The 25,894-nt window shown below is 35.7% G+C and overlaps 2 protein-coding genes across 12 annotated transcripts in view; both read right to left on the bottom strand.

Moving 5' to 3' along the window:
* Ance-3 (angiotensin-converting enzyme Ance-3) overlaps window positions 1-10,642 on the bottom strand; it is a 175,207-nt gene extending 164,565 nt beyond the window's left edge. Inside the window, exons 1-8 of one of the 5 annotated variants that reach the window (XM_067764062.1) lie at window positions 10,127-10,642; window positions 8,046-8,388; window positions 7,215-7,853; window positions 5,371-5,529; window positions 5,074-5,314; window positions 4,271-4,998; window positions 4,109-4,212; window positions 3,866-3,964 (exon numbers count right to left, since the gene is read on the bottom strand). In XM_067764062.1, coding sequence (XP_067620163.1) covers window positions 3,866-3,964; window positions 4,109-4,212; window positions 4,271-4,998; window positions 5,074-5,314; window positions 5,371-5,529; window positions 7,215-7,853; window positions 8,046-8,306 — 2,231 coding nt within the window. In that variant the 5' untranslated portion in view covers window positions 8,307-8,388; window positions 10,127-10,642. Of the gene's footprint in view, window positions 1-3,865; window positions 3,965-4,108; window positions 4,213-4,270; window positions 4,999-5,073; window positions 5,315-5,370; window positions 5,530-7,214; window positions 7,854-8,045; window positions 8,389-9,511; window positions 9,538-10,126 lie in introns of those variants that run through there. The other 4 variants (XM_067764065.1, XM_067764064.1, XM_067764066.1 and 1 more) reach the window with 4 other exon arrangements.
* Window positions 10,643-20,825: 10,183 nt separating this feature from the next.
* On the bottom strand, window positions 20,826-25,476 carry Ance-2. 7 transcript variants are annotated; one of them, XM_067769279.1, is made up of 9 exons: window positions 25,157-25,476; window positions 23,522-23,665; window positions 22,891-23,455; window positions 22,451-22,832; window positions 22,034-22,388; window positions 21,708-21,919; window positions 21,489-21,629; window positions 21,234-21,406; window positions 20,826-21,169 (listed from the first exon to the last, which is right to left on the bottom strand). In XM_067769279.1, the coding sequence occupies exons 2-9, from the start codon at window positions 23,549-23,551 to the stop codon at window positions 21,141-21,143; spliced, it is 1,887 nt and encodes a 628-aa protein (XP_067625380.1). In that variant the 5' UTR covers window positions 23,552-23,665; window positions 25,157-25,476; the 3' UTR covers window positions 20,826-21,140. The 7 variants fall into 7 exon arrangements, with proteins under 7 accessions (XP_067625380.1, XP_067625382.1, XP_067625384.1 ...); XM_067769281.1 differs by having other exon boundaries at window positions 23,522-23,661; XM_067769283.1 differs by having other exon boundaries at window positions 23,522-23,732; window positions 25,268-25,476.
* Between the last annotated feature and the right edge of the window lie 418 nt (window positions 25,477-25,894).

The following is a 25,894-nucleotide window of genomic DNA, read 5'->3' as shown; positions in this document are numbered from 1 at the left end:
TTTTTATTTTATTTAGCTTGAGTTGACAGGCTGGCACGAATTTTGTAATTGAAATTTAAGTAACTTCCCGATAAGCTACAAGCTTGAAACTTGGAATATAGTTCAGAGCCCGATGACGATGCAATAAGAAAAAAATCGCCGCTAGGTGGCGCAAGGGTCGAGATATTCATAAAAATCGTATTTGTGGTCCGATTTTGCTCATATTTGGAACACATAATAGATACATGCATGAATAGAAAGCGACCTATGAAAAAAATTCCCGCTGGGTGGCGCAAGGATCTGAGTATCTCGATCCGTATTATAAAATCGTATTTTTGGTCCTATTTGGCTCATATTTTGAACACATAATACACACATGAATTGAAAGCGACCTATGAAAAAAATCTCCGCTAGGAGGCGCAACGATCGAGATATTCAAATAAATCGTATTTGTGGTCCGATATGGCTCATATTTGGAACACTTAATACATACAAGAATAGAAAGCGACCTATGAAAAAAATTGCCGCCAGGTGGCCAAGGATTGAGATATTAAAAATACTCGTATTTGTGGTCCGATTTAGCTCATATTTGGAACACATAATGCGTACAAGAATAGAAAGAGACCTATGAAAAAAATCGACGCTAGGTGGCGCAAGGATCGAGATATTCAAAAAATCATATTTGTGGTCCGATTTGGCTCATATTTGGAAAACATAATACATACAAGAATAGAAAGCGACCTATGAAAAAAATCGACGCTAGGTGGCGCAAGGATCGAGATATTCAAAAAATCATATTTATGGTCCGATTTGGCTCATATTTGGAACACATAATACATACAAGAATAGAAAGCTACCTATAAAAAAAATTGCCGCCAGGTGGCACAAGGATTTAGATATTAAAAATACTCGTATTTGTGGTCGGATTTGGCTCATATTTGGTACAAATATTACATACAGCCCTGTAGCAGTGACATCAAAATACTTTGGAGTTCTGGGAAGGACAAGCATACGTGGCGCAGAGTCGAGTAAAGTCTTTGGAAGGATTATGTATTGAGGACTTAGATTGTAACAAATTGTCAGGAAAGAGTCCGTCTACTAATGAGTCACTAAATGAACTAAATAGAATGAGAAATAATAGGCAATTAAAACTAAAAGCTTGAAAATAAAATAATAAAAAAAAAATTTAAGTGAAACTGTTTTATTGAAAACAATACTTACATGAAGTAATAATAACACTAAAAGCTAGAAAGTAATTAGATATGTCCTAAGTACTAGTCAACACTCCTCATCAATCTATGGCGTTTATTAGACAATTACATAAAAGCTTTGGACGCGTCAAATTTCTATTGATAGTCATATATATGGCCAACTGTACCTTAATAAGGTTATGCTACGCCTCACATTTTTAGAAATTTCACGCGCCCAACGCTTTTATTTAATTGTCTGATCAACGCCCTAGATTGATGAGGAGTGTGATGACTAGTACCTTAGACCAACCTAATTATTTTCTAGCTTTTAATGTTATTATTACTTCATGTAAGTATGGGTTTTAATAAAACCGTTTAACTTAAACATTTTTTTTTATTTTTTTTTTTTCCACCAGAATGGAAATATGGTTTGATTGAAAACTGGACTTTTGAATAGAGGCGATATTGGAAACATTAAAAACTGCTTTTCACTTCTAAGTTTAAAATTTTAATATTATAATTTCTGTATATATATGTACGCATAAAAAGAAAAATTTTTCACTATTTTTTTAAGTTCTATTTAGGCAAACTCGGATAATGCATCGTAAGTCAAGCAAAACTACACAGATACATATCTAATATCAAAAACAATAAAATTGTAAAAAATAATGAGCTTGGCTCCAAACAAAAAAAAACATGTAATTTGATAAAAACATAATACACTTCCCTTGAGTTTTTGCTGAAAAGCTTTTCCAGGGTATATACACTTGATAAAGTAGACAAGCCGAAATCTAATCAAATTTTGTAATCGTCGATATCGAACTCTTTTTCAATGTAATGTTAATTATGTTTTGAAGAAGACTACACCAATCTTAAATAAACTTTATCGTTCACATATAATATTTGCACATTAACATGCGCATAACAAAATTACAACAATGATAATTTCCACAGTCAATGGCATCTGTCAATTGAGCTTCGACAGCTAGCAAAAGCTTTTACTTTAAGCTTTTTAAAAATTTTCCGCCTTATTGGTCTCCCAGCTGAGTCTATTTTCTGTCTATTAACAACCTCCCCACTTCTCACAGATAAGACTAACCAACAATTTTAGTTTTATTTGCTGTAACAATTACAACATGCGGGTGAAATATGAAAATCAGTTTACTGGGTCATAGAGACCAGTAGCTTGGACAGCACCGGCTAAGCTTACTGACCAAGCGGAAAGTTTAGCAATATATACATATGAATCTACTTAAGTATTTAAGTACAAAGTATTATGTAGTAAGTATGAATTTTGTTCAGACATGCTAGAAAAAATAAGCAAACATGAGACGGAAACTTTTTGAGTGTCAATAGACAAACAACAATAAAGAAGACCTTTGTCGATTTACTGTACAAGTGAAAAGTCAACAAAGAAAGTCAAATAAGTGTGACGTAAAATACAAAGTAAATGATACTTATTTCCAACTTTCAATTTCAACCGCAACCACGTGGGGCCAAACGCATACCACAAATACTCATGATGGCCCAACATAATACTATCGATTGTAAGGATAAATGTAGATAAAAGAGTGCAGGGAAGGTGTTAAGAGTAAAAGCAGAAGGTGAAATAGTTTGAGTTATATCGCCACTCTTCAGTTGACCCACGTACATATATGTACATATATATCCATAGAAATGTAGATCCAAGTAGTAACTTATGCCTTTCAAAGATGTTACATTATGTAGGCTGAATCTTCTAACTATAGGACCAATTGCGTGCAAGGCTTAGCCTAGCTCATGTTATCCGATTGGACGAAGATGCCGCGTTCAAGAAAGTATTTCAATCTATACCGCCATTTGGAATAAAATTGAGTGAAGAGAGGTAAGCGGTTGAAGACTCGACCTCCCAAGGTGTTCCCAATTGGCGCCAGTTATCACAAAGCAGGAATAGTTGGCGTAACTTGTTGCGAAACGGCCAAAATCGCTTAAGGGATTAGGAAACAATTAATAATGATGATGATAAGGATGATGATAAGGATGAAAGACCGTCCCAGTACCAACACTTCCGTTAACGTCGCCTAGCTTGACTTTGATAAAAGTCCTTATCTACTTCGACTTCATCGCCTACTGCTGCTTAGGTGCAAATAAATGTTATATTAAGAAACATTGCCTTGATGCGAACAGCCGGGATTGTCCTTCACACCACAAAACGAACACCGTATCTCCAACTTTCGCCACTGTAGTGGACGTCGCAAGGCCCTATTGTTTTCCTGCCTTGTCTACCTTTTGCATTTTCTGTAATGGCGGTGATGTCAGCTTTGCCTTCACGAGGACATCAACCAGCCCGGCATTACTGCAATGCAATGTAAAGGTCTGGATATAAGATATATATCCTCCAATAATAGTTTTTAAAACTTTTGCCGTACATTTTTTCATTGTGGACTTTTTCACGTGGCGAGTCATAAGCCCAACGCACGACCTGACTAGGATTTGATATTTTGTTGCCTCTTACGATAGAAGATAAGATCTCGGGTATATAATAAGCCCTTACCCGTACAGAAGCAACTAGCAATAGCTATATGAGCTTAAATCGAGTATAAATTGGAGCAAAACCAGAATCGGTGCGCCAACTGAGGCGGGTTTCTTCGATCTTGCTAGATCAATCATTCCACTGATTTGTATATCAGGATATAATCCTTAAACCTACTACTTACTTTATATATGGTACATTCGCTGGAATATGATATTTTGCTCCCAAATCAAAGTCCTTCTCGGAACGTAGCACTGGAGGTTTGATACCACCATAGCGCTCCCTGTAAAAAAAAATTATTGGAAGTTAAATAATTCTTTTCAAGGAAAATACAGCAATGTACAGCAAGTTTTTTTCTTTCTAAAATGTAGCTTATTAAAGTTAGATCTGGAAAAAATATGCTGTACATCGCTGCAACAAATCTTGCCTGAGATTCCAGTAGTGGCAGTTCATCATATGTTTATTTGTGTTTCCGCTTAAAACGTCATAGCGCCAATTATCAAGAGCCAAGGCAAAGGGAAGGAAAGCCACCTAAAACGAGATAAATTAAGCACAAAACGGTCAGCGGAATATGATGAAGTAAGCTCACCTTATCTAAAGCCATTGTGATCAGATAATTGATATCATAACTGGACTCATCCACGGAACGCTGCAACAAACCAATTGTTTGGAAATGTTTCGAGGTAGAAACAGACAAAGTTATAGCATCACCGATTGCTTGATGAAAAGCTGGGTTAGCGCCATTGCGAAATACTTTCGGTAAATGCCGATATTGTAAAAAGTATTGAATATGCGCCATTTCATGGTGAGCACTCAGCAAACCTTTCTGACTTATCTCCGAACAAACTTTGACACGAAAATCATGACGATTACAGAAATCCCACGCAGATGGCTCACAAAATACTCGACGTCCATCTAGCGGTTGCTCCAGCAGCGAATTACGATAGAACTCCGGACCCACAGCAGACATATTAATTGAAGTGAAAAACTCCTCAGCCAATTGAAACATATATAAAGGCGTATAACCCTGTTCAATCATGCGCGGTGTTATGTCCACCAATTTACGTCCAGGAAAAGGTATAACAATATCCAAAATATTCGACCACGATTGGGCATACATATTGCCGAGTATATGCGAAGGTATTGGGGCTATGCGATTAATACGATTGGGACCATAATAATCGCGTAACTTACGGCGTACATATGAATGAAGGCCTTCGTAAAGTGGACGTATTTGTTCCCAAACAATTTCTACATCCTGACGGAAATTCGCTGACTCGTACGGTAGATACCAGAACTCACCGCCGTTTGTGACATCTGTGCAAAAGTAGATACATATAAATAAGAAAACTTGTATGGTTTACAATTAAAAAGAGGATTCAAATTACTTACTATTCACATAAGCTACCTCGTTCATCACATCCACTAATTGCTCATAGCCGTCACGCATTTCTCGTCCTGCTTTGCGATGGTACTCGACCCATGTATGTTGTAACTCTTCCCAATCGCGAATTTTGGACATAATTTCTTTAAGATCGGGTATATAGCGCAGATTGCAGACGAAAGGTTGTTGATAGGCACATATTGTAGCTTCATTGTATATATAGAGCATCTCATTGATCAGACGATTGTACTGAGAAAGGTTGAAGGAAAATTAATATTAGTTTTAATTTTAGTTTTGTTATTTACCCGGTCCAAAGTTCCTAGCGGCAATGCATTGGGTCCGACCTCAGACTGTAACATTAGTTGGCGATAGAGTGGTCGATCGAATATCAAATCCTTGTTAATAGTTTTAGATTGTTCAGCTACCAGACGTAGGAAATCCACATAGTGCTGTTGTGCATTTAGCTATTAAGGAAATAAAAAAATAAAATTTGGATTTGAACTAGAATAGTTCATAAAATATCATTGAATGGATAAAACTCTGGAGAAAGTTATGGGAAACACAAACGCAGACGGATCAAGAGCGCGTAAAAGTTATTAGCAAAGAGAACAGCAACTTTGTAGAAAACACACTGAGAGAAAATAACGGGACTAACAACAGAACCTTGTAAAAAAAGAGATAAATACGGAACGCAACCCTGGAATAATGTCAAAGTGGTCCCGGGATGGGCGATAGTTCCAAAAGGGAGTAGTTTTTAGTTCAAGGGCATATGTTTCCTCCGACAGCAGTAATTATAGTGCCTTATGCATTTTCCGTCGCAACCCACTTGACGGCTTTTTGGCTGATTGAGGTAGCGTATCGGACGTGCTTTGGCGACAAGTTCTTTACCTAAGGACCCTGTAGGGGATATTACTACTATTATTTGATCAAAAAATAATACTTGTTCCTATATCATAAATAAAACCGTTTAAAAAAATTTACTCGAAAAAGTCGACTTGCCCCTCCATCTTCAAGCTTAGATATATGGCGCCCGAGCAGGCACGTGAACCCTGGAAAGTGTATTTTAGCAGAAGAGAACATTTCACGAACCAGATACAATACCACACTATTTCTAAAGATTTGAGGAATTGAGTCGCCAAACTCTGCTATTAATTATTTTAAGAAACTAATACCCTTCGACTGCACTTTGGAAATCATAATCTTTCCGGGTTTTCGCACTACACAATTGATATGGCAACTGACACCTCTATGTGTTGCTAAAAACAACAATTGTATGCTACAGCTATGAAGTCCTTGTACTGCGTGCTCCCCCATCTTTTCTTGACTAAGCGTCTTATGGAACTTACGCTGCTACTTACTCCGACGTAGGAAGTACTTTTCTTTGTTCCACGGTAACATAACAAAAACTTATTGTAAATAATAAAACAAGTCCAGCTCTTTGAAATCTCTCAATTTCTAAGCATAAGCAACCAAATTTACCTAAACCTTAACCTTGCTGTGAGACGTGATTTTTATTTGTATCTTTCGGGAAGGAACCGACAATTTGCTTTGGCATTGACTTCTTCAAGGTATGAGATGGAATCTAGTAAATACCTTTCAGCGCACGCGCATATGAGAATACTTGAGCACATGTACGATAAATCGAACCTTGAACAACTGGTAACTGACTGTCAGTGTGACCGCATTTCACGCAAACACGTACAGATAAAACACACAACAACAACGATTACAGCGGTTAACAACGCTAAAGGAACTATATAGGCACGTGAGAAAACCATTGGGTTAAATCAAAAACAAAAAAATACGAAAACACAGAACATGCTATTTTTTATGTGAAAATTATTACAACTAAAGGCATGCGATCTGATGTGATGAGAAAATTTCTCAAAAACGCAAAAACAAAACAAAAATACCCATAAAAGTCAGACATTTACGTAGCATTTAATGCATTGCAAGCAAGCGAATGACTTTAATGAAAATGACCTTGCAAAGCCCGCAAAGTGGCAATATTATCAAGTTATATTTAACTGTTGCTAACTTTAGCTACGTCACTCCCTCTATTTGATACTCTCTGACTCTCTACCTCTTTTTCACCAACAAAAAGCATCTTACCTCAAAGAATATTTCCTCAACACTCTCTAACACTCACCGCTTCCGCTTGCGTCAACTCATTTACATTTGTCTCGAAATTCCATTGGGCTGCCACATTTGCTGTACACTCCAGCGATCCTTTTTGATCGGTCTCTACAAGCAGATTACGCAATTTCTCCAACTCAATTTGATAACGACGATCTTGCTGAAAACGTTGCCTCTCGAAATAACGTTCGTTATTCAAATTGAAACGATCTTGATTTGGGCGAAAGGGATTTTCGAAACGACTGCGATCATCCGAATATGGATTGTTTGTATTGAACGGACTATTCGGATTATTCGGGTTGTTCGGATTATTCGGATCAAAATTGCCGATTGTTTGTGATTGATTATCATTAAAACGTGCATTATAATTAATATTTGGATTATTGAAACGATTTTGATCCCGACTGTTGCTATAGCGTTCTCGCTCGCGATCATTATTGATATTTGGATAACGGTTATCGAAACGATCACTGGGATTGTCGTAGTTATGATTTGGAAAACGATAATTATCACGTTGTTGCTGCTGTTGTTGCGCTAAATTATTGTTGTTGAAATCACTAAAGGGTGAGTCAGCGACAGGGCGTGAAAAATTCTGTCCTCCCGCGGGATATTCGTAACCGTAACGCATGCGTTCATCATACGTTTGACCGTTCTAGTTGAGAAAAAAAAATTTTAATAATAGTTTGAGTAACACACATACATAAGTATGCATTAGGGTGGAGCGAAAATAAATTTTTAGTTTAAAGCTTTAGCTTATGAAAAAAATTTGTTGAATGAATTATTCATTTCCACAAAACGGGGGATACTAATATTTTTATATTTCACTCCATCCTAATATGCGTACTCTAAAATCATCTGCTCCATCTTCGTTGAGTCCATCGCTTGCATAAGGTGGTCCATACCGCTGGCTGCGATCATGATCACCCAAAACTTGTAGCTTGCTCGCTGGTGCTCTGGGTGTTATGGCGTTGTAATATAAATCTGGATTCTGTGTGTCAGGGTTCAAAGGTGGCAAATCAAGTTGTGGTTCGGCTTGCGCTGCTAGCAATAAATATGTGAGTGTAGCTATAGCGCGAAGCGTTTTTTTGTTGTTTACTTTTGTCATTTTGCTTGAATGCAGTTGCAGTGGCACTCAAACTGTGCACAAGATTTTTAATGAACGTGTGTATTTTTTAGTTTATCACCTTCTAATTTGTAAGATGGGCAGGGTGTTGAATTGAAATGGTACAAAATTAAAATTTCTTAAAATTATTATTATTTATTAAATTTTATTTTTAGTTTGGGACAATTTTTTTCACTTTTAGTCACGTCACATTGGAATTCCTTTATAATTTCAAAATCTTAATTTATTTTCATTTATTCATTCAACGTTCGAATCGAGCTCAAGGCCAGAACAATAATTTTTTCCTAATGATAATTATTGTTATTTTTTTAATTTTTCTAAATTTGAAAAATTGTATTTTGTTTTTGGAATAATAAGTAGAAAATTTTTCAGACAACCTGCCATAGCTGCGCAGATAGATCCATTTCGAAGGGTGCTAAGCCTTTATCATCAGTACGCTTTAGGCATGCTGCGCTAACCATTTAGCTATACAGCGGTGGTTTGTTTTGACTGGCAAATTTGCTACTTCTATTCCTTTTTACCAACTATATTTATTCAGTGTTGCGCCATCTGGTGCAAATCACTGATAATGCTGGATTTTTGTTTATTGTCCAATTACTTTTTTGACATTCCCATGTGCTCTTGGTTTATTAACAATTGTTTTTGTTTTTATCGGCCTATTGATAAATCATTCAAGTTTCGAATCGAGCTCAAGGCCAGAACAATAATATTTTTCTAATGATAATTATTGTTATTTTTTTTTTATTTTTCTAAATTTGATAAATTGTATTCTGCGCAGCTATGGCAGGTTGTCTGAAAAATTTTCTACTTACTATTCCAAAAACAAAATACAATTTTTCAAATTTAGAAAAATTAAAAAAATAAAATAATTATTATTAGACAAAAATTATTGTTCTGGCCTTGAGCTCGATTCGAACCTTAAATGATTTATCAATAGGCCGATAAAAACAAAAACAATTTTCATTTATTGGTAAAAATTTAATTTTGAAATTTTTTTAACTCTAAAATTAGCTAGAAAATAAAGTATTGAAATATTTAAAAAAAATTCACTGCACTTATTTGTTGAATTTTCTTCCCACACAATTTTTACTTAACCTTTCTTTACAAAACTGCTCATGATATAAAAATTATGTTAATTTTTGCCTTTTTCAGCCTTTTAATAATTTCAAAAAAACGATATAAGTTACCTTCTTTTGTAGTAATTTTTTATATTCTTCAAAATAAACTTGATTGATTGATTATATTTTAAGAGAAAACAATTTTTATTTTTTAATTTAATACTTAGATTTTCTGAGAAACTTTTCATACAACCACATTAATATATTTAAATTTATCGAATTTCCAGTTTTACGCAAATCGCAATCTTAAATTTCGTTAGACTCGAATATTTTTGGTTTTTCCTACTCAAAAAAGTATTTTTCAGAACTTTTCACTTTGCTTTAAAAAAAATTTGCTAGTGAAAAATGCACCTTTCATTATTAATTATTTATTTATTGTATTACTCAAAATAACATTCCTAAACGCAAAATTTTCATAGTTTGCAGCGAAAATAATTTTGGCGTGTTTTTTATGTAATATGTTCGAATTTTTTTAATTTCACAGCCTTCTTAATAAACAAACAAAAGTTTTGAAAACTCTAATTTTGATTTTAAAAAAATATGCACAAATTTTTCAACTTTCCCAACAACTAAAAAAAATATATTTGTAAAAAACAAAATTTTTTCACAATAGAGTATTTAAATTATTTTTATTTTCCTATCATATATGTATGTATGTATAAAAAAATTATAACTAGAACTTGCTTTAAAAATGTTTACGCCAACGATTTATCAATTTTTCGCACATACAGCAGGCACACATTAAATTCGAAAAAAATTTGAGTTTCACTGGAAACCAAAACTGCATAAATTACTTAGCCACTCAAACCTAACAATCGATATCTACAGTGGCATTTAAACTGCGTGGACCACTAACACTCACTGAGATATGCAAAAGAAAATTATTCACTTTTCTTTATTATCAGATTTGGTACAATCACTCTCATTTGTTGTGGATATAACTTATTTTAATCTGTTCGCACTCACGATTTGGAAAATGTCCGTTTGTGTGATCCTTACACCACAGCAATTCAGTGCGTTTCGTAGCACGCCTCGATCACTACTAAAACATTTGAAACAAAAACTTCTCAACTTTGCACCAAAGAACAATAAATTTAAAAGCAAGCAAAACAATAAAAAATAATTACTTATTTAAATTTTTTTTGTATTTTGCTTTTGTTGCGCAGTAAAAATTAAAAAGAATTTACTTTTCAACTTAAAGGAGATAAAAATTGTTCAAATTGTAACGTCACACATGCGCGGCAGCGAAGCGACTAGAGCAACAAAGTGGCAGCTATGAATGTGAGGCGGTGGCGGCCCAGTGTTAATATCAGCGACAGCACCAGCAACTGGGAAAAAAAGTTGACGATAACAATAATACAAAAACAAAAATACATGCATTTGTGTACCTGCATATGTAATACAAGCAAATAGTTAAGTACGCGCCATGTATTCGCATGAGATAATCGAAATTAGCACTGAACTGTGCGCTCAACATACAAACAACAACAAAAAAACAATAACAACAATAGATTTGTTCACACAAAAGCAAAAACCATATTTATTTAAAACACGACAATATGAAATGCTTAGAAAATTTGTTTTTCTAAAATAAAACTAAAATAAAAACAATAAAGCAGACATTCCTCTTCTAACAACGTACCTAAACAACAACAACTAAACGTTGTAAAAAGCATGTGTGTAATTTAAAATTAAGTACTTAGTTAAAAACAAATAATATTCGCATGCACACATCTGATTACATTTGTACTTCACACACACACAAACTCATACACAGTAATTTTTGCGACCGCATTTGTACTCGCTTGGCGCCCCAATTGGAGTTCGAGGGTGGCTTTAATTACCCAATGTGAGTGACAGCAGCCGCCAGTCGAGTTTATGCGAAAGTGATGTTTTACGATGTTCAGGTGTTTTTTCCGTTCTTTTGTACTTAGTACAAGCATACACACTTACATATGTACTTTGGCTTAATGACTAATCGTTTTACAATTGAAAATATACAAAATACTCTTTTTTAGCACTTTGACGATAATTAAGCGTTTTACTTTTGCTTTCGATGATAATAATGGCTAAACAATTTGTGCCTAATGCAATACTTTCAACCTTTTGTTATAAATATAGTTGTGCACTAACATATGTACCCAATGTAACTTGTTTATGCCCAGCAAAAAAAGGTACCAGCGTGTCTAAAAAAAAAAACTGCTCTACTATCTTATTCTCTTCATGGCCCTCCCCTTCGCCCAACAATCCTCGCTTTACATTTCTATCTCGCTATCCTTGATCTTTTCATTATCTTCTAGCTCAAGGTCACCGTGTTTGATACACACTTTCTCTTCAATTGATGTATATTGGAACGATTTTCCTTCATACCTTGTCAAATTTGGTTTGGAGATAAACCGATTTCGGCGTAATGCCATCTTCATTGTCATTATTTGTCTATACCTTTAACGAATCAAGAATTTATCGATCAGATTTCAAAATTATGACTATTAGTCCTAATATAAATCCCTGTTTTATCTTTCGTTAGGGGTTTCGATGCCTGGGTGGAATATTTTAGAATTAGGCTTTCAGTGTCAAGAAAAGGGATTGTTTTCTTCTGGAATAGAGTATTTTTAAAATACCTAAGTTTTCTTTACTGCCGGACATAACTCCGGTACCGTAACAAGCACCATTCATATACCCCGACCATCTCGGGAACTATTTAATATGACCCCATTGAACCTTCGAAGCCGCCCGGCTTCCTCGGGTAGGTGGCGCTGACGATTGCGTTGGGAAAGCTGTGATGTTATAAAGCTTTGTATTGCGCTTAACAGCCCCTAAATCCCACGCAGACGTTCTACAGTCTAAGCTGATATAAAAAATGTAAGGGGCGAAGAGATTTAACTCCGAACTTCTCTTCCAATTTGCGTCATGCTCATCTTAATTCTTCCTACAAATTGGAGGGACGGAACTTACTTGTTTTATGCCGACTCGGAACGGCATCTGCAAGGCAGATGAGTTTTCACTACCGAGGGGCGACCCCGCTTAGAAAAATTTTCTTCTAATTAAAAAAAAAATTCTAAAATTTTGATGTTGCTTTGCCCGACGCGTGAACCCAGGATCTTCGGTGTGGATGGCGAAGCCTACATTGAAATTAGTCAATTTTATTTTGGGTCCGTAGCAAATTCTTCACAGCTTAAGGTGTTTACATATGTTCCTATACCTCCACTCCTTCACCTATATTCGAAAATAATTACTTTTTAAAATGGTAAAGTAGGTAATCAATTTCTGAAATTGTTTTTTCATATTCAAAAAAAACCATATATGTATAATATTTGTAAAATAAATTATGCAAAGTTATCGCTCAACATAAGTAATTAAGGATAACTGGCCCAAACATTAACAAATACGGAGCTAGACGCAATGAAGCGCTAACCCAGCGACTTACTTTAATTGTTGGAAATTCTAAATTAAATATGAAATTATGCGATTTTTAAATCTGTATTAAAATTCGCAACTGTTACAATATGTATATTTGCATGTGTGTATGTATGTATGTTGTTTGTTTGTCCACTGAAATGTATGTGAAAATTTTTATATTATTTTTAAACAATTGTTTTTATTTTAAAACAGCGAATGCATATCTAATATATAAAATTCTCCTGTCACGGTTTTAGAGGCTTAACTCCTCCGAAACGGCTGAACCGATTCTCATGAAATTTTGTGAGCATATTGGGTAGGTCTGAGAATCGGCCAACGTCTACCTTTTTTTCGCTACGTACCTCGGGTCTTGAGATCAAAACGTGGGCCCAGGTACCCCTAGAATGTGTTTATACAATATGGATATCAAATGAAAGCTGTTGATGAGTGCTGTAGTACAGGATAATTTGTATACCCCTGTGTGACTAGGGTCTCGAGATATAGGCCAAAACATTGACCCGGGTACCCTTAGAATGTGTTTATACAATATGGATATCAAATGAAAGCTGTTGATGAGTGCTATAGTACAAGATAATCTTCATACAACTGGGAGACTAGGGTCTCGAGATATAGCCCAAAACGTGGACCCGGGTACCCCTAGAATGTGTTTATACAATATGGATATCAAATGAAAGCTGTTGATGAGTGCTATAGTACAGGATAATCTTCATATAACTGGGAGGCTAGGGTCTCGAGATATAGCCCAAAACGTGGACCCGGATACACCTAGAATGTGTTTTTACATTATGAGTATCAAATTGAAGTTTTTGATGTATGCTTTAGTACAGAGAAAGTTTTACACCGCTGGGTGACTACGGTCTCGAGATATAGGCCAAAACATGGACCCGGATACACCTAGAATGTGTTTTTATATTATGGGTATCAAATTGAAGCTGTTGATATGTTCTATAATACAGAGTAAGTTTTACACCGCTGAGTGACTAGGGCAGGCATGCTTAACCAACGAACCGATATCATTTCGTTAATTTGACGTTCTTAACGTTAATAAATGACTTTGTTTCGTTTATTAACGTTAATTATCGTAACGAAATGATATCGGTTCGTTGGTTAAGCATGCCTGGACTAAGGTCTCGAGATATAGGCCAAAACATGGACCCGGATACCCCCAGAATGTGTGTGTATTATGGATATCAAATGAAAGCTGTTGCTGAGAGCTCTGAATATGCATGCGAAGCCGCAATAAAGACAAGAATTAATAATACCCACTTACCTATTTACATACGTCATATTCGAATTGCCTGAAATTTCGTATATATATTTGCCTATATTAGTATTTACGATGATTTTTTCCGGGAAGTATACCAGAGACGGACTGGGACTGGGATTAGGACTAGGACTGGGACTGAGACTGAGACTCGGAGTGGGATTGGGACTGAGACTCGGAATGGGACAGGAACAAAATACATACCACCCTCTGGGACTGGCAATAAGAGATGAAGAAGGAGGAGAAAAGAGAGAAGGAGACTGAGAAAGAGATAGAATGAGACGAGGATGGATATGAAGCTAAAAATACGGAGGGAGCAGTGAATAAAAAGTGTAGAGAGTAGGGCAGAGTTAGACGGAAAAAGCTTATTAAAATATATGCTGATAGGCCAAATTTAGGCAGAACAACGTCTGCCGGGTCTGCTAGTCAATATATAGAAATATGAGTTGTGTACATTAGAGTGTTTAAATTTCAGGCAATACTTTTTTCACAAAAGCTAAAGCGAAAAACTTTTTTTTTCGTTCGAAACAAAGAATAACAAACTAAACCAGGTAAGAAAGAAATAAAGAACTATAAAAATCCGGGAATTTTTGTACTGCAATCTTAACGAAAATAAGTACTTATTATCAAGTCAAAAAAATTCCAAGCAAATTTTGGTTTTGCAATTTTTTACTGAATTACGCAAAAACTGCAAAAAAAAAAAATCATAAAATTAAAACTACTGGAACTGCATAGCCCTTTTTAAAACTAATATTACCCTTTTCAGCTCTAAATTCTTAAAAAGTTCTTGTACATTGTTTTAAACATCAAATATATTTATTTTCTATCAAAAACGACAATTTCAAGTACGAAAAGAAAAAACTTATCGCCTGAAACACCCTAATGCACATATATATGCATGTACAACTGTAGAAAAAAAATTATTTGGATGTCAGATATTAACAGCTTCTTACAATAATAGCAACTGTGTATCGTCAGTACCCACAAAAAAAAATAAAAAAAAATAAATAAAAGTATTAAAAATTATATAATTATTTACGCTAAATATTCATACATACATATATACACATCAGAGTTGGGGGTACTACATTAATGCACCTGCCCTCACTCACAGGGGAATGATAATGCAAAAATATCAGCTTCACTCAGCTATAGTGATAGAGAAGCTGAAAAAATGTTTCACTAAACTTTAAAAGCTGGTAGTGAAAATGCAGTGGCTCATATAAAATTTACAATAATTAGGGCAATTCTGTCAGTCTAGGAAGCGTAGTAAACGTAGGAATTATTTCACGTTTTCTATACCGAATACGCAACACTTAGAGAACGATCCACTAACCCAAGTACTATTCCTTCGATATTGAAAATGTTTAAAGAATTGCCGCGCACAACAAATTTTTTTTTTTGTTTGTTTTTAATTAATTACTCAGTTTCACATTCTTGTCACAATTAAACATTTTTTATTCAAATATAGGTAGACTTGTATTTTGTTGTTTTGTGGATAGAGCTTTTGACTGTAAAATGGAAAACTTTCTACAATTTTATACTTTCTAGTTTTTAGACAGAAAGAATACCCCTTTTTTTTTTCTTTCACTCGGCTCAGTGGTAGTGAAAATAAAATGACTGCAGTAATTTTTTTTTTGTCGTTGTGAAGAAGGGCAGCACTATCACTAAGCTGGATAATGTAAAGCTATTGAAAGTGTAATGCAATAAAATGTTGTACACTACCCCCAACTATGATACATATGAACATTTAAACATAAACAAATATATTACTATTCATACACTTGTGAAGTTGAAGTTAACGAAGCAACTACTCACTTAATTACCTCGCCACGTTTTCCTAACCCCACCACCCCCCCCCCCCCCCCCCACTAGATTTACATGTCGATATGCTACTACTCGATCTATATTAATAATGAATAACAAGCCTATGCTCTGTAAGCAACATCGTCGTCACAGCTTGTCACACTCAATTCACTTGATCATCATAGGAATTTGCCGTCACCGTCATCGTCATGCTGTCATCTTGAAATGAGTAAATGCGCATGCGCGGCGTGTATTCAAGCAAATCGCTTAATTTGTGCGGATAATATTTGTAAGGGTTACTATTTTATTATACTATAAACATTACTTACGTACTTGTATATAAATGAACATAGGAATGTATGTTTATTTTAGCATTCAATTGCGCACATACATAACTATATATGTACATCTGAGCATCGAGGTGCTTCTGTTCAATTTGTCACTAATTAAATGCTTGCGCATGTAAAAAAAAAAAAATTTTATATTTATTATTTACTTTTCATGCATTTTTTTTTTTTTGCGCGTGATCGTGTGAATTGTAGTAAATATGCAAAACACCCACTTTATTTTGTTCATTACAATTTTTATTTGTTTAACTACTTGACGGCATCCTTTTCAATGACTTTGCTCTTTTTGGAATAATCGGGCTTTGTATTTGTGACTTTTTTATTGGAAATGTTTTGAAATGTACTTACTTATTTGCATTGCAGGTGCTTTTGTGAGAAACAGTTTTTGCAATGTTCACTTATGCAATATTAAATATTGTTTATTTCACAGTTGACTTAGTAATTAGGTTACGAGTTAAATAGGATACGGGTACGTGAAGCCTTTAGCTATCTACAAGGGCATGTGGAAAAGAGATGCATAATTTCAAGCAAAAAGCATATTTTATAATAATAGAACGAACATTCCATGACATTTGAGTGTATGAACCTAATCATCGCCTTTTCTACTCTGACGTAGAGTAAACATAGTGACCTTCTTCGTATAGGAAGGACCTACCTCTCTATCTACTTATCCACGGTTTCTATAATTTGAACATACCAACCATTGTGCCGCAAGTTGACCCCTTTCTTGAAACGGAGCAACCATAGTATCTTTTATAAAACTGTCTTCTTACAGATAATTTTCGCTAAATTTAAATATTTATAGCCCAGCAAGTTTGAGTTATTTTTTATTTTCAATTAAAAGTTTGGGGATCTTTAGTCAAGTTGTAAAAAATCTGGAAGACTTAAAAGCTTTGTTGTCAAAGAAAATATTGCTCTCTGTACAAAGCTTAACATATCATACAAACACTTGAATATTGCACGATTAGTTCTTCTTTTTTCTATTTTTTTTGTCTCAGAAGTAAAAATGCGGAGTGAATCTTTAGAAACATGTTGCATCAACATAGAGTAACTTCCTAATGCCTCCAGAAAATATGTAGGAAAATTTATCTGTGTGTGTCATCTTGCATAAAAATACAATTGTTACTTTATTGCAAAGTTGCTTATGTAAAATCTGCATTCTAATGTGCATTTTTAATAAGATTTATTCGCACTCCCAACTTTCCTTTTCTGTCACTAGTACATATCGTCGCCCACTAACCAGAAGCATAAATGTGCAATCTTTTCGATTTGGTGTTAGAGGACTCGTTATATTACCCTTTAGATTCTCTAGGTTCTACTCAAATCTAGAGCTTCCTATGCACATGGAAACCCCAATAATTTGCAGTGCCATTTTCCCGAATGTGAAATTCAATCATACAAAGTTGAGCCAGAAAAATGAATGTAACATTCATGTTTCTGGCTGGCAACAAGGTAATGATTTTCCTGTTTGTATGACACACTCGTTGATATGGCTCAACAATTTTTGAACAAAAAAAAAAAGTAAGAACAGAGGACCAATTCACGTTCTGTGAAGTGATAAAATGAAAAAAAAAAAATCATACAAAAATTTTTTCAAATGTATGAAAATTCGTTTTCATTTTATCACTTCACAGAACGTGAATTGGCCCCCAGCACACATTCGTATGTTCGAATGTTCCGGTATACGTGCCTGAAGGTTGGGCACAAATTATTAGAGGAGCTCGTAACTCCCCAAAACTTTTCGAGGTTCATATACAATTGTATGACAATTTTTTTATTTATAATTATTTTACCCAGGAAGTTATAAAACTACCCATGCGATAAACTATATGCTAGTTGAGATACACAAAAAATTAGTTGTATAATGTATTCCTCAAAAAAAATTATACCGATGAAGAATTTTTAATAGCTGAATATCCGAGAAAAGGTTGTTGTTTAAATGAAGGTAAACCGGTTTATTCGAAGCCGTTGCCTTTTGCCGAATCAAAACTAAAGGACAAAATGTATGAAAAACTGGATATACCAAGAATATTGTTCTTATTATAAAAATCCAGAGGGCAACGCTTTACCCGAACCCAACATTTCAGAAGATTCTGTTTCTGATGAAAATAAGAACTAGTACTAAGTTTGCAATAATTGAAATTGAATTGAATGTTTATTTTTATTTTTTTACATACATACTTTCGATAAGTCACAGCCGCGCATGTTTTCCCAAGTTGGTTGGTTGCTGTGCTGCCCGGCTATGGAGCCGGCCCAAGTAGCGCTCTAGGCGCCATTTTGATGCACTTTCTCCTGGAACCAATTATATTTTTATGCTGATGTACCCTGCATATTGTTTTACTCAAACCACTTGGTTAAAACAATATCCCTACTGATGTCCTTGATGCGGCAGTTTGACACCGCCCTAAAGTCCGGCAACACATAATTTCCTAGAGTTCGGAACCAAAAATTCGCGACGGTTGGGCACTCGCAGAGGAAATGAGTAACCGTTTCCTCGGCACCCTCCCAAGTACTGTGATGCTCCGAATCCATATCCGCCAACAGAATTGGCGGAGCAGGTCTTGGCTTGGCCCTAACATTATTTAAAAATCAATCTGCACTGATTTTTTTACGTGTTTTGAGGTAAAGGCCATACCATGACTACTTGGGCCTATTCTTATAGCGTATTTAGATTCAGCGCATCTAAATGAATAGAAAACATGAGTCACATTACCTGATCCGACTACTTTTAATTTTTTTGTGTAGTTGTGTTAACAAAAAATTTGATCAGTTTTTTAAATTTTTGTTGTGCCAGAAAAATGAGTGTTCTAAATTTCGGAAAAAAGAAAGGATGCGAGCAGAGCAATTATCTCAGTTGAAAGAGCATAGTGTGAATGTAATATATAGATACATTTTTACATTAGAAACTAATTCTTCTAATTTTGAGGGAACTTGATTTCCCAACATTTTTATTTTGGAACATTCATGCTTCTGACAAGCGGGCGACGATATATCAAACACAGGAATAAGTTTGCCATTAAACAAATTTATCGAATTGCTATAATATTCAAAATTTTGCGTGCAAGGAATGTATTTCCGGCTTAAACTTCGCCTAAACAAGTACTTGTCTTTGTTTTATTTATGAATCAGCGATGAGTGACTTAATTAATTAGTGACTAAAGACAAATCAGAAAAAAATCAGATAATTATAATTTTATTTACATATATACTACTTGCAAATACTCACCCCGTATACAACTCGTCTTAGTCATAGACTCCAAACAATATATCCCTATAAAAACATACATACATTTAAAGAAACTTATTCCCTGCCCATATCCACACCCATCATTTGCAACAATTAATGAAAGTAATTATTATAGATTACATCTTCAAAAGCGCAAGCAATTGAAATATTAAAAGCTAAATAAATATATTAAAATAATTTTACTTGCGAATGAATGAATGGTTTCGCATGACTGTAAAAACTACAGATTACTCAGCCAAGCGAACTTTGAAGGCCATATTTTAAGGTCACTTGAAAAGTTTTCATTGTCACGGAAAAGCCATGAAAGTTCTATATCCTAATAGACTTAATTCCAACTTCCTTATGTGTACTACACAGTCTCCTCCGCAGGGCGAAGTAAAGCGAAAACTTTCCAATCCTAGCTCGATATATTTGCACTTTGCACTCGAGGGGATTTGCACTTTATCCACCACAATAAATACTGCGTCAATTTTCCACACACTTTTCTCAAAAATGCTATATAAAATAAAATTCAACAAAAGTAGTAAAGAAACCACGAAAAAACCTTCACTTAAGCGAATGTGTTTTAGGTTTCACGGCGATTTTCGGTTAGAAAAAAATGTCTATGCGAGGTAGCCCCACTGCAGTGGTTTGCCAAACACTCCAAACGTATTTTTACCAGGAAATATCTTAGCGAAAGCTGATTCGCTAACGTATGCCGTTCGGATTAGGCATAAGTCATATACGTCCCGTTCCGTAAATTTGTTGGAAAAATTAAAAAGTACCACGGCACAAATTGGGAGAGAAGTGCGTCCTTAGTCTCCTCCATCCCCTCCAAAAGCCACATTGGTACCGAATTGTACTTGCTTTCTGAATTACAGGAAAAAAGTGGTTTACTCAGTTCGTCCCGCAACATCGAGATCGTGAAGCTTAGAAGCTCCATCATACGCATAAATGGATTACTAAGATTAATAAACGCCACAGTCCGAAACTGCTTCGTCATTCATCCTCTCGAGGACTGTTGGAATCACAGCATTATCTGCATTTCGTCTCTTCAGAAAATTCGGCGTATTGTTGTTAACTTCATTCTCTTCCCTCTCTGACTTGAAACTTTCGACGTAGTTGAATCCTCGCTTTTGAAGTCCCTCTGTCTTTCTGCTTTAGTCATATGTTCATATCTTGTCAATAAGACGCACATTCCTCTGGCCATGGAACTGGATCCTTTACACCTGTCATGCACATTAAACAAATCGTATAATTGATCTGAATGAATGAAACGCAATTTAAATTATTGTGGTGATTTTTTATTTGGTTGTTAAAATCGGCGTTTATTTACCCTTTTCACTGTACCTTTCATATAATCCAAAGCAATAAACTTTGCCCATAGCCAGGTAAATCGATTTGAATTAACAATTGTACACGTCTTCTAACTTAACTGCATGTTTCTTAACTCTATCACTTCTCAGATTTGCATACATAAACATCATACAATTTTTTCTGAAAGTTAGCTGTACTAATATTATCTTAAGTACGCCGCAAAGTATGCAAAAAATACACGTAAGAACTGTTTTGTTATATTAACCCTTTGAAGCAAAATGTGGCTATTTGTGCATTATACATTTGTTCTCTTCATTTTTACTTTTCCTTGTTTTCCGAGCTACATTCTGTAAATGAAAATATATAACAATCCAATTCAAGTACTTTTAGGTTTATGAAAGCTCGTCTTACTCGTTGTTGGCTCCCAACCGATTTCCACACCATCTATGCGATTTTGCTCCACCAACCACTCATACAATGGGTGAAAGTAGGCCAGCAAACCGTCCATATTAATCGCAGACTCATTTGTCATAATGTGTAGAATGTCCTTGTAGGACTTGGATGAGCCATAAGACATAGCTTGCCTAGGGATACAGTTTTTAGCATACATTAATTCGAAAAAGTAGATTTTAGCGTGTAATATGCTTAGTTCTAATTTAAACTTACATCACTAAAGGTCCGATTTGACGCTGATTTGATAAATCACATAAATCGAGGGGATAGTCGGGATCACTTGGTTTATATTGTCCCGTTATTTCACAAAAATGTTTATATAATTGATATTGTAGCACTGTGCTCATGATTTGACTGAAAGCAAGCGTGAATTAAAAGTGTACTATCTCTAGATACAACATATATATTGAGATGTATGTCTCTCCCACTTACCTTGTGTATTGATCATCAACTTCTACCAATAGTTTAGCGGGCGCATCGAAATCTTCATTACTTCTACTCACAGGTGGTTCAGCGCCCGTTAAGTCACTCGTAAGTTTCCAATAAGCACAGTTGTCAGAAATATTCAATGAACCATCAAGCACATCCACACGATAGCGGTCGAGCACGTAGAAAACTGGAAGTAAAAAGATGCTACGTAGACCCTGCAAGAATTTAAAATATTCGAAAACATGTTTAATATGAAATGCTTGAGAGGACGATTCTCAGAGCTTTTAATTTATTTTAAGCGCACTTCCTGAATACTTCCATCTAATTACCTGCCAATAAAGTCGATTTATCCTTAATTCCTTGGAGATCATACCAGTATCTACAAATTTCAATTTCTCTAAATATCTTGGCGAGGAAGCAGCCAGCGAGAACATTTTCCCTACAGCATCACTGAAATTGGGAAACGGCTCTTCAGCATAAAGTGTTGGCTGATGTTCATAGGCCCGATAATAGTAAACATCGGTAAGCGCCTCGAACATATTAAAAAAGCGCTCTTCATCTACCAAAGGGCAATAGGAGAAATTCACACGCTTAATGCCATAGTACTTCCATGCTTTGTGCCAACAACGTATACTTTCTTCATCTAAATTAGCTTTAGGACGTGCATTCTCTGACCAAAATGTGCTAAAACGAGAGAGAGAGTTGATATTTTTAGCACAACTGCCTATATGCCTTTGATTACTCACTCTTCAATTTGCGGCATACCCAACGAACGAAAGTATTCGGCAACATTCCAAAAAACGCGTTGTGCATTAGTCAAACCTCGTCGCAATAAACCAGCAGTTATGTTGGGCATACTAACATCGGGATATGGAAACTCTATAAACCATTCAGGATCGGCGCGTCGAAAGGCATTGCCAATGAAAATTTCGGCGAAGTTTTGAGGAAACGGTTTTCCTCGAGCTATCAAATCCTCGCCATACAGCCGACGCAGTTGTCCGCGTACATGTGCATGAAATTGCTGGAAAAGCGGCTTTAAACGTTGCATAGATTTCTCCAATAAAGTAGTAGCTTGTGAGCTGTCCTCCTCAAGATCTTTAAACCAAAACTCTGAGGGTTTCTGAAAACCTGGGCAGAAGTTAAAAAGCTTTGTTTTAGTACTATCATCATTTTTAAACCAACTTACCATTTAGTATCGATGTCTTTCGATATAATTCTACAAAGACCGCAAAGTCCTCTTTTGCCGCCATACCCGTCTTACGACGCCATTCCAACCAATAATGCTCGATTTCCGAAACATTAACGCTGTTGTGTAAAATATTTTGCACCGCTGGTATTAACGTCAAGTTACACTGCCGGCGATCATAAAAGGAACAAAGCTTCGTATTCTTGTAGATGTCGCCCATGTTTGTGGTGACAATATACATTAGCTTCAAATCCGTGGGTGACAATGCTTCGTAGCCCGTTTCGGGTATCTGTGCCAGCTCACGTTGTAGCTCAGGGTTGCCGATGTTTAGACGCTTGAACTTTGCGCTTTTTGGCGCTAGGCTTTGTATATAACGCATTGTCTCCTCACTGGCGAGCTCCGATTGTAAAAGTGCATATAAGTCATTTGGTCCTTTAATCTCCAGCTGCCAGTTTGCCAACACTTCGCGATTATACAGTGCTGCCAAATTTTGATTGACGGTTGAGAGGAATTTGATTAGTACTGCAGTGGAATTTTCCGCTGCTGAGGTGATATAGCATTGAGACTGACGTTCAAAAAAATGGGAATAAAAATAATTGTTGTTAATTTTTATAGATAGCATTTCACTTACCAACAATATAATTAATAGTGTGGACTTCATTTCGATGAATTTTGTCAAAAGACTCCTTGTTTCAAAAAGTATGTTATACGAAATAGTTTTAACTGGTAAACGAAATCAGAATTCTGCCAGAGCTTTCTTAAAACGGCTTACTATCTGAATGAAAATTGTTATTTGAACTACAAGAGCAGGTAACATTAAGTTACTTTTTTCTATCGCTCCACTACAAATAGAATATCGGTCGTAGCTTTTTTCTGATATTTGCTCTGTTCTAAAATACGAGGTAGCTCATATCAGAGCCTAAAAATGCTCTCACTTTTTTATGCTACGGCTCTGTTCTATGCCTTGTTCATTTTCAGAGATGGAGCAATAGCAAATATACTACAGAAAGACAGACCCCTACATAGTAGTAAGAATCATACGACATAACGGTACGAGTGTAAGGATTTTCATATGCCGGCTAATAGAAAGAATTCTTGAAAATTCTATCCAGTGAATAGAGGAAGGTGTCAAAACCGAGGCAGATTTCTGACAGGAATGATAAAGCGGTAGTCGAGGTAAAAAGTGTGCTGAAGTTGTGGAGGGAGCACTTCTTTTCATTGCTGTATAGTGAGGAAGAAGACGAAACCGATATTCCCAAAGAGGCGCTGGGTAACGACGGACTACTTTATCTTTGGAATTATGAAATTTATTTAAACTAATGTTAGAGAAGATAATTCTAGCAACAGATTTAAATTGCGCTTGGATAAAGATGAAGAAGCAAAATAAAGTAGTTTTATTTAGTCAATGACGACACGACGAAATATTTGCTGTCATCCGTCCATGCTGACGTATAAAAATTTGAGGTTTTGTCTAAGTAGGCACTTGAAATCTAAAGTCCTCTCTCGACAAACAGTAATCAGTCTAACAAGTCGGCATCAAATCCGCCCTGTTATATGACTCCGAATTGTAACAGTGTCAAGAAAACATGCAATTGCCCTTAAAGTCTTCTTCTTTCATGGGGATGACCGTAACAGGCTCGCTCAGAGCCTTGAATGACATTACCACCGCAAAACTAACACCGAGGCTTCGAGTTGCTCTTTCCTCCTCGTGGCCACTACGGTAGACGTCGCAAGGCCCAAGTATCGTTCTGCCTTCCCACATACATTGTGCTTCCCTTGTGCTTGTGCATGGCTGCTAAGTAAGTATTTGCCTTCGTAAGGATATCAACCAGCTGAAACAGGTACCCTCTGCCGAAAGAGCTCAGTCGTTCCAGGTACATCCCCTTCAATCCCATCCTTCGAAATCTTAGTCCCTTGAACGTGCGCCGTCGTAAGAAAAAAACGATCTCATCCGAGGCTTGTTTTTTGTTTTTTCTTGGTAAAGGTTTTTGCGTGGTGGGTCCCAAGCCAAGCGTACAACCCGGGTACAGGATTGGGGTTTGCGTCGCCTCTTACAGTAGACAGAAGATTAAACTCAAACTATATTTATATAATTTTTTACAGTGTAAAGCTCCAACTCTTTCCATTCGTTGCACTCTTCAATTCTGCAACAAATATTCACGCTCACACGCGCAGTTTTATTTTGCAAGCCGGCACGTAATTATGACTCATTGTGAGCCATCTTATGAATGGCTAACACACATTACGTACGTACATACGTACGTACCATGTAGAATTATGTCGTTTTCATTGTTTAACGTTGAACAAACTTTTCACTTTCACCACAGCAACAACGAAAAGCGCTATTTTAAACAGTCATAATATTAATTTACTTTACCGTTTATTTGTTAATTTTAATTAGCATTTAAAACCCGTTGTTGCTTTTTTACTGTACTTCAACTCTACATTTATAAACAATAATTGCCTTATTTCTTTTCCATAAACGACTTCAACTACTAGCAAAACCACCGTGACTGCATGCCGCTTCCACCAGTACGAGCAGCTCAGACCGATCTTGTACGCCTCAATTGGGCAACTAAACGTCCAGGTGTGCCGGCATGCAGTTGGCCATTTGTTATTAGCCTTCTCGTCGACAATTGTTTGAGTGTTTACGCACATTACATTAAATCGTTCGTAACTCTATTGAATGAGTATCAAACTCGTCTCGGTTTGGGATTTAACAATGAGCGTTAAAAAATAGCTCGCAAAGAGTTTTTCACATGTAACTGTGAAGTGGTTAAGGAGAGATCAACAAGTGCATAGAAATGTCTGTAGGTAATACTTCGTTATTGGTAATGACAGCCAAATTTGTTTTGAGTGAAAAATATTGGCTCAAGTAAGAATTCTTTGTATAAAATGCTAAAATATATAAAGCACTCACCTTGAAACTGATAAAAATCAAGTTTTCCTTAAAGAACTCATGCAATTACTGTATTTATTTAATTATAGCAGGTAGTAAGGTCAA

The sequence above is a fragment of the Eurosta solidaginis genome, chromosome 2, assembly GCF_040869045.1.
Source record: "Eurosta solidaginis isolate ZX-2024a chromosome 2, ASM4086904v1, whole genome shotgun sequence".
In the NCBI taxonomy this organism is placed as follows: domain Eukaryota; kingdom Metazoa; phylum Arthropoda; class Insecta; order Diptera; family Tephritidae; genus Eurosta; species Eurosta solidaginis.
Note: the sequence above shows the minus strand (reverse complement) of the source record. Positions and strands in the feature narration are given on the sequence as shown.

Excerpts from the sequence above, each read along its gene's own strand:
- Ance-2 (XM_067769279.1), bottom strand. The coding sequence starts at position 23,551 with ATGAAGTCCACACTATTAATTATATTGTTG. Across the intron at positions 22,389-22,450 it reads GGTATGCCGCAAATTGAAGA|CACATTTTGGTCAGAGAATG; the intron begins GTGAGTAATCAA and ends CTCTCGTTTTAG. Across the intron at positions 21,170-21,233 it reads CGGTTGGGAGCCAACAACGA|AATGTAGCTCGGAAAACAAG; the intron begins GTAAGACGAGCT and ends TTTCATTTACAG.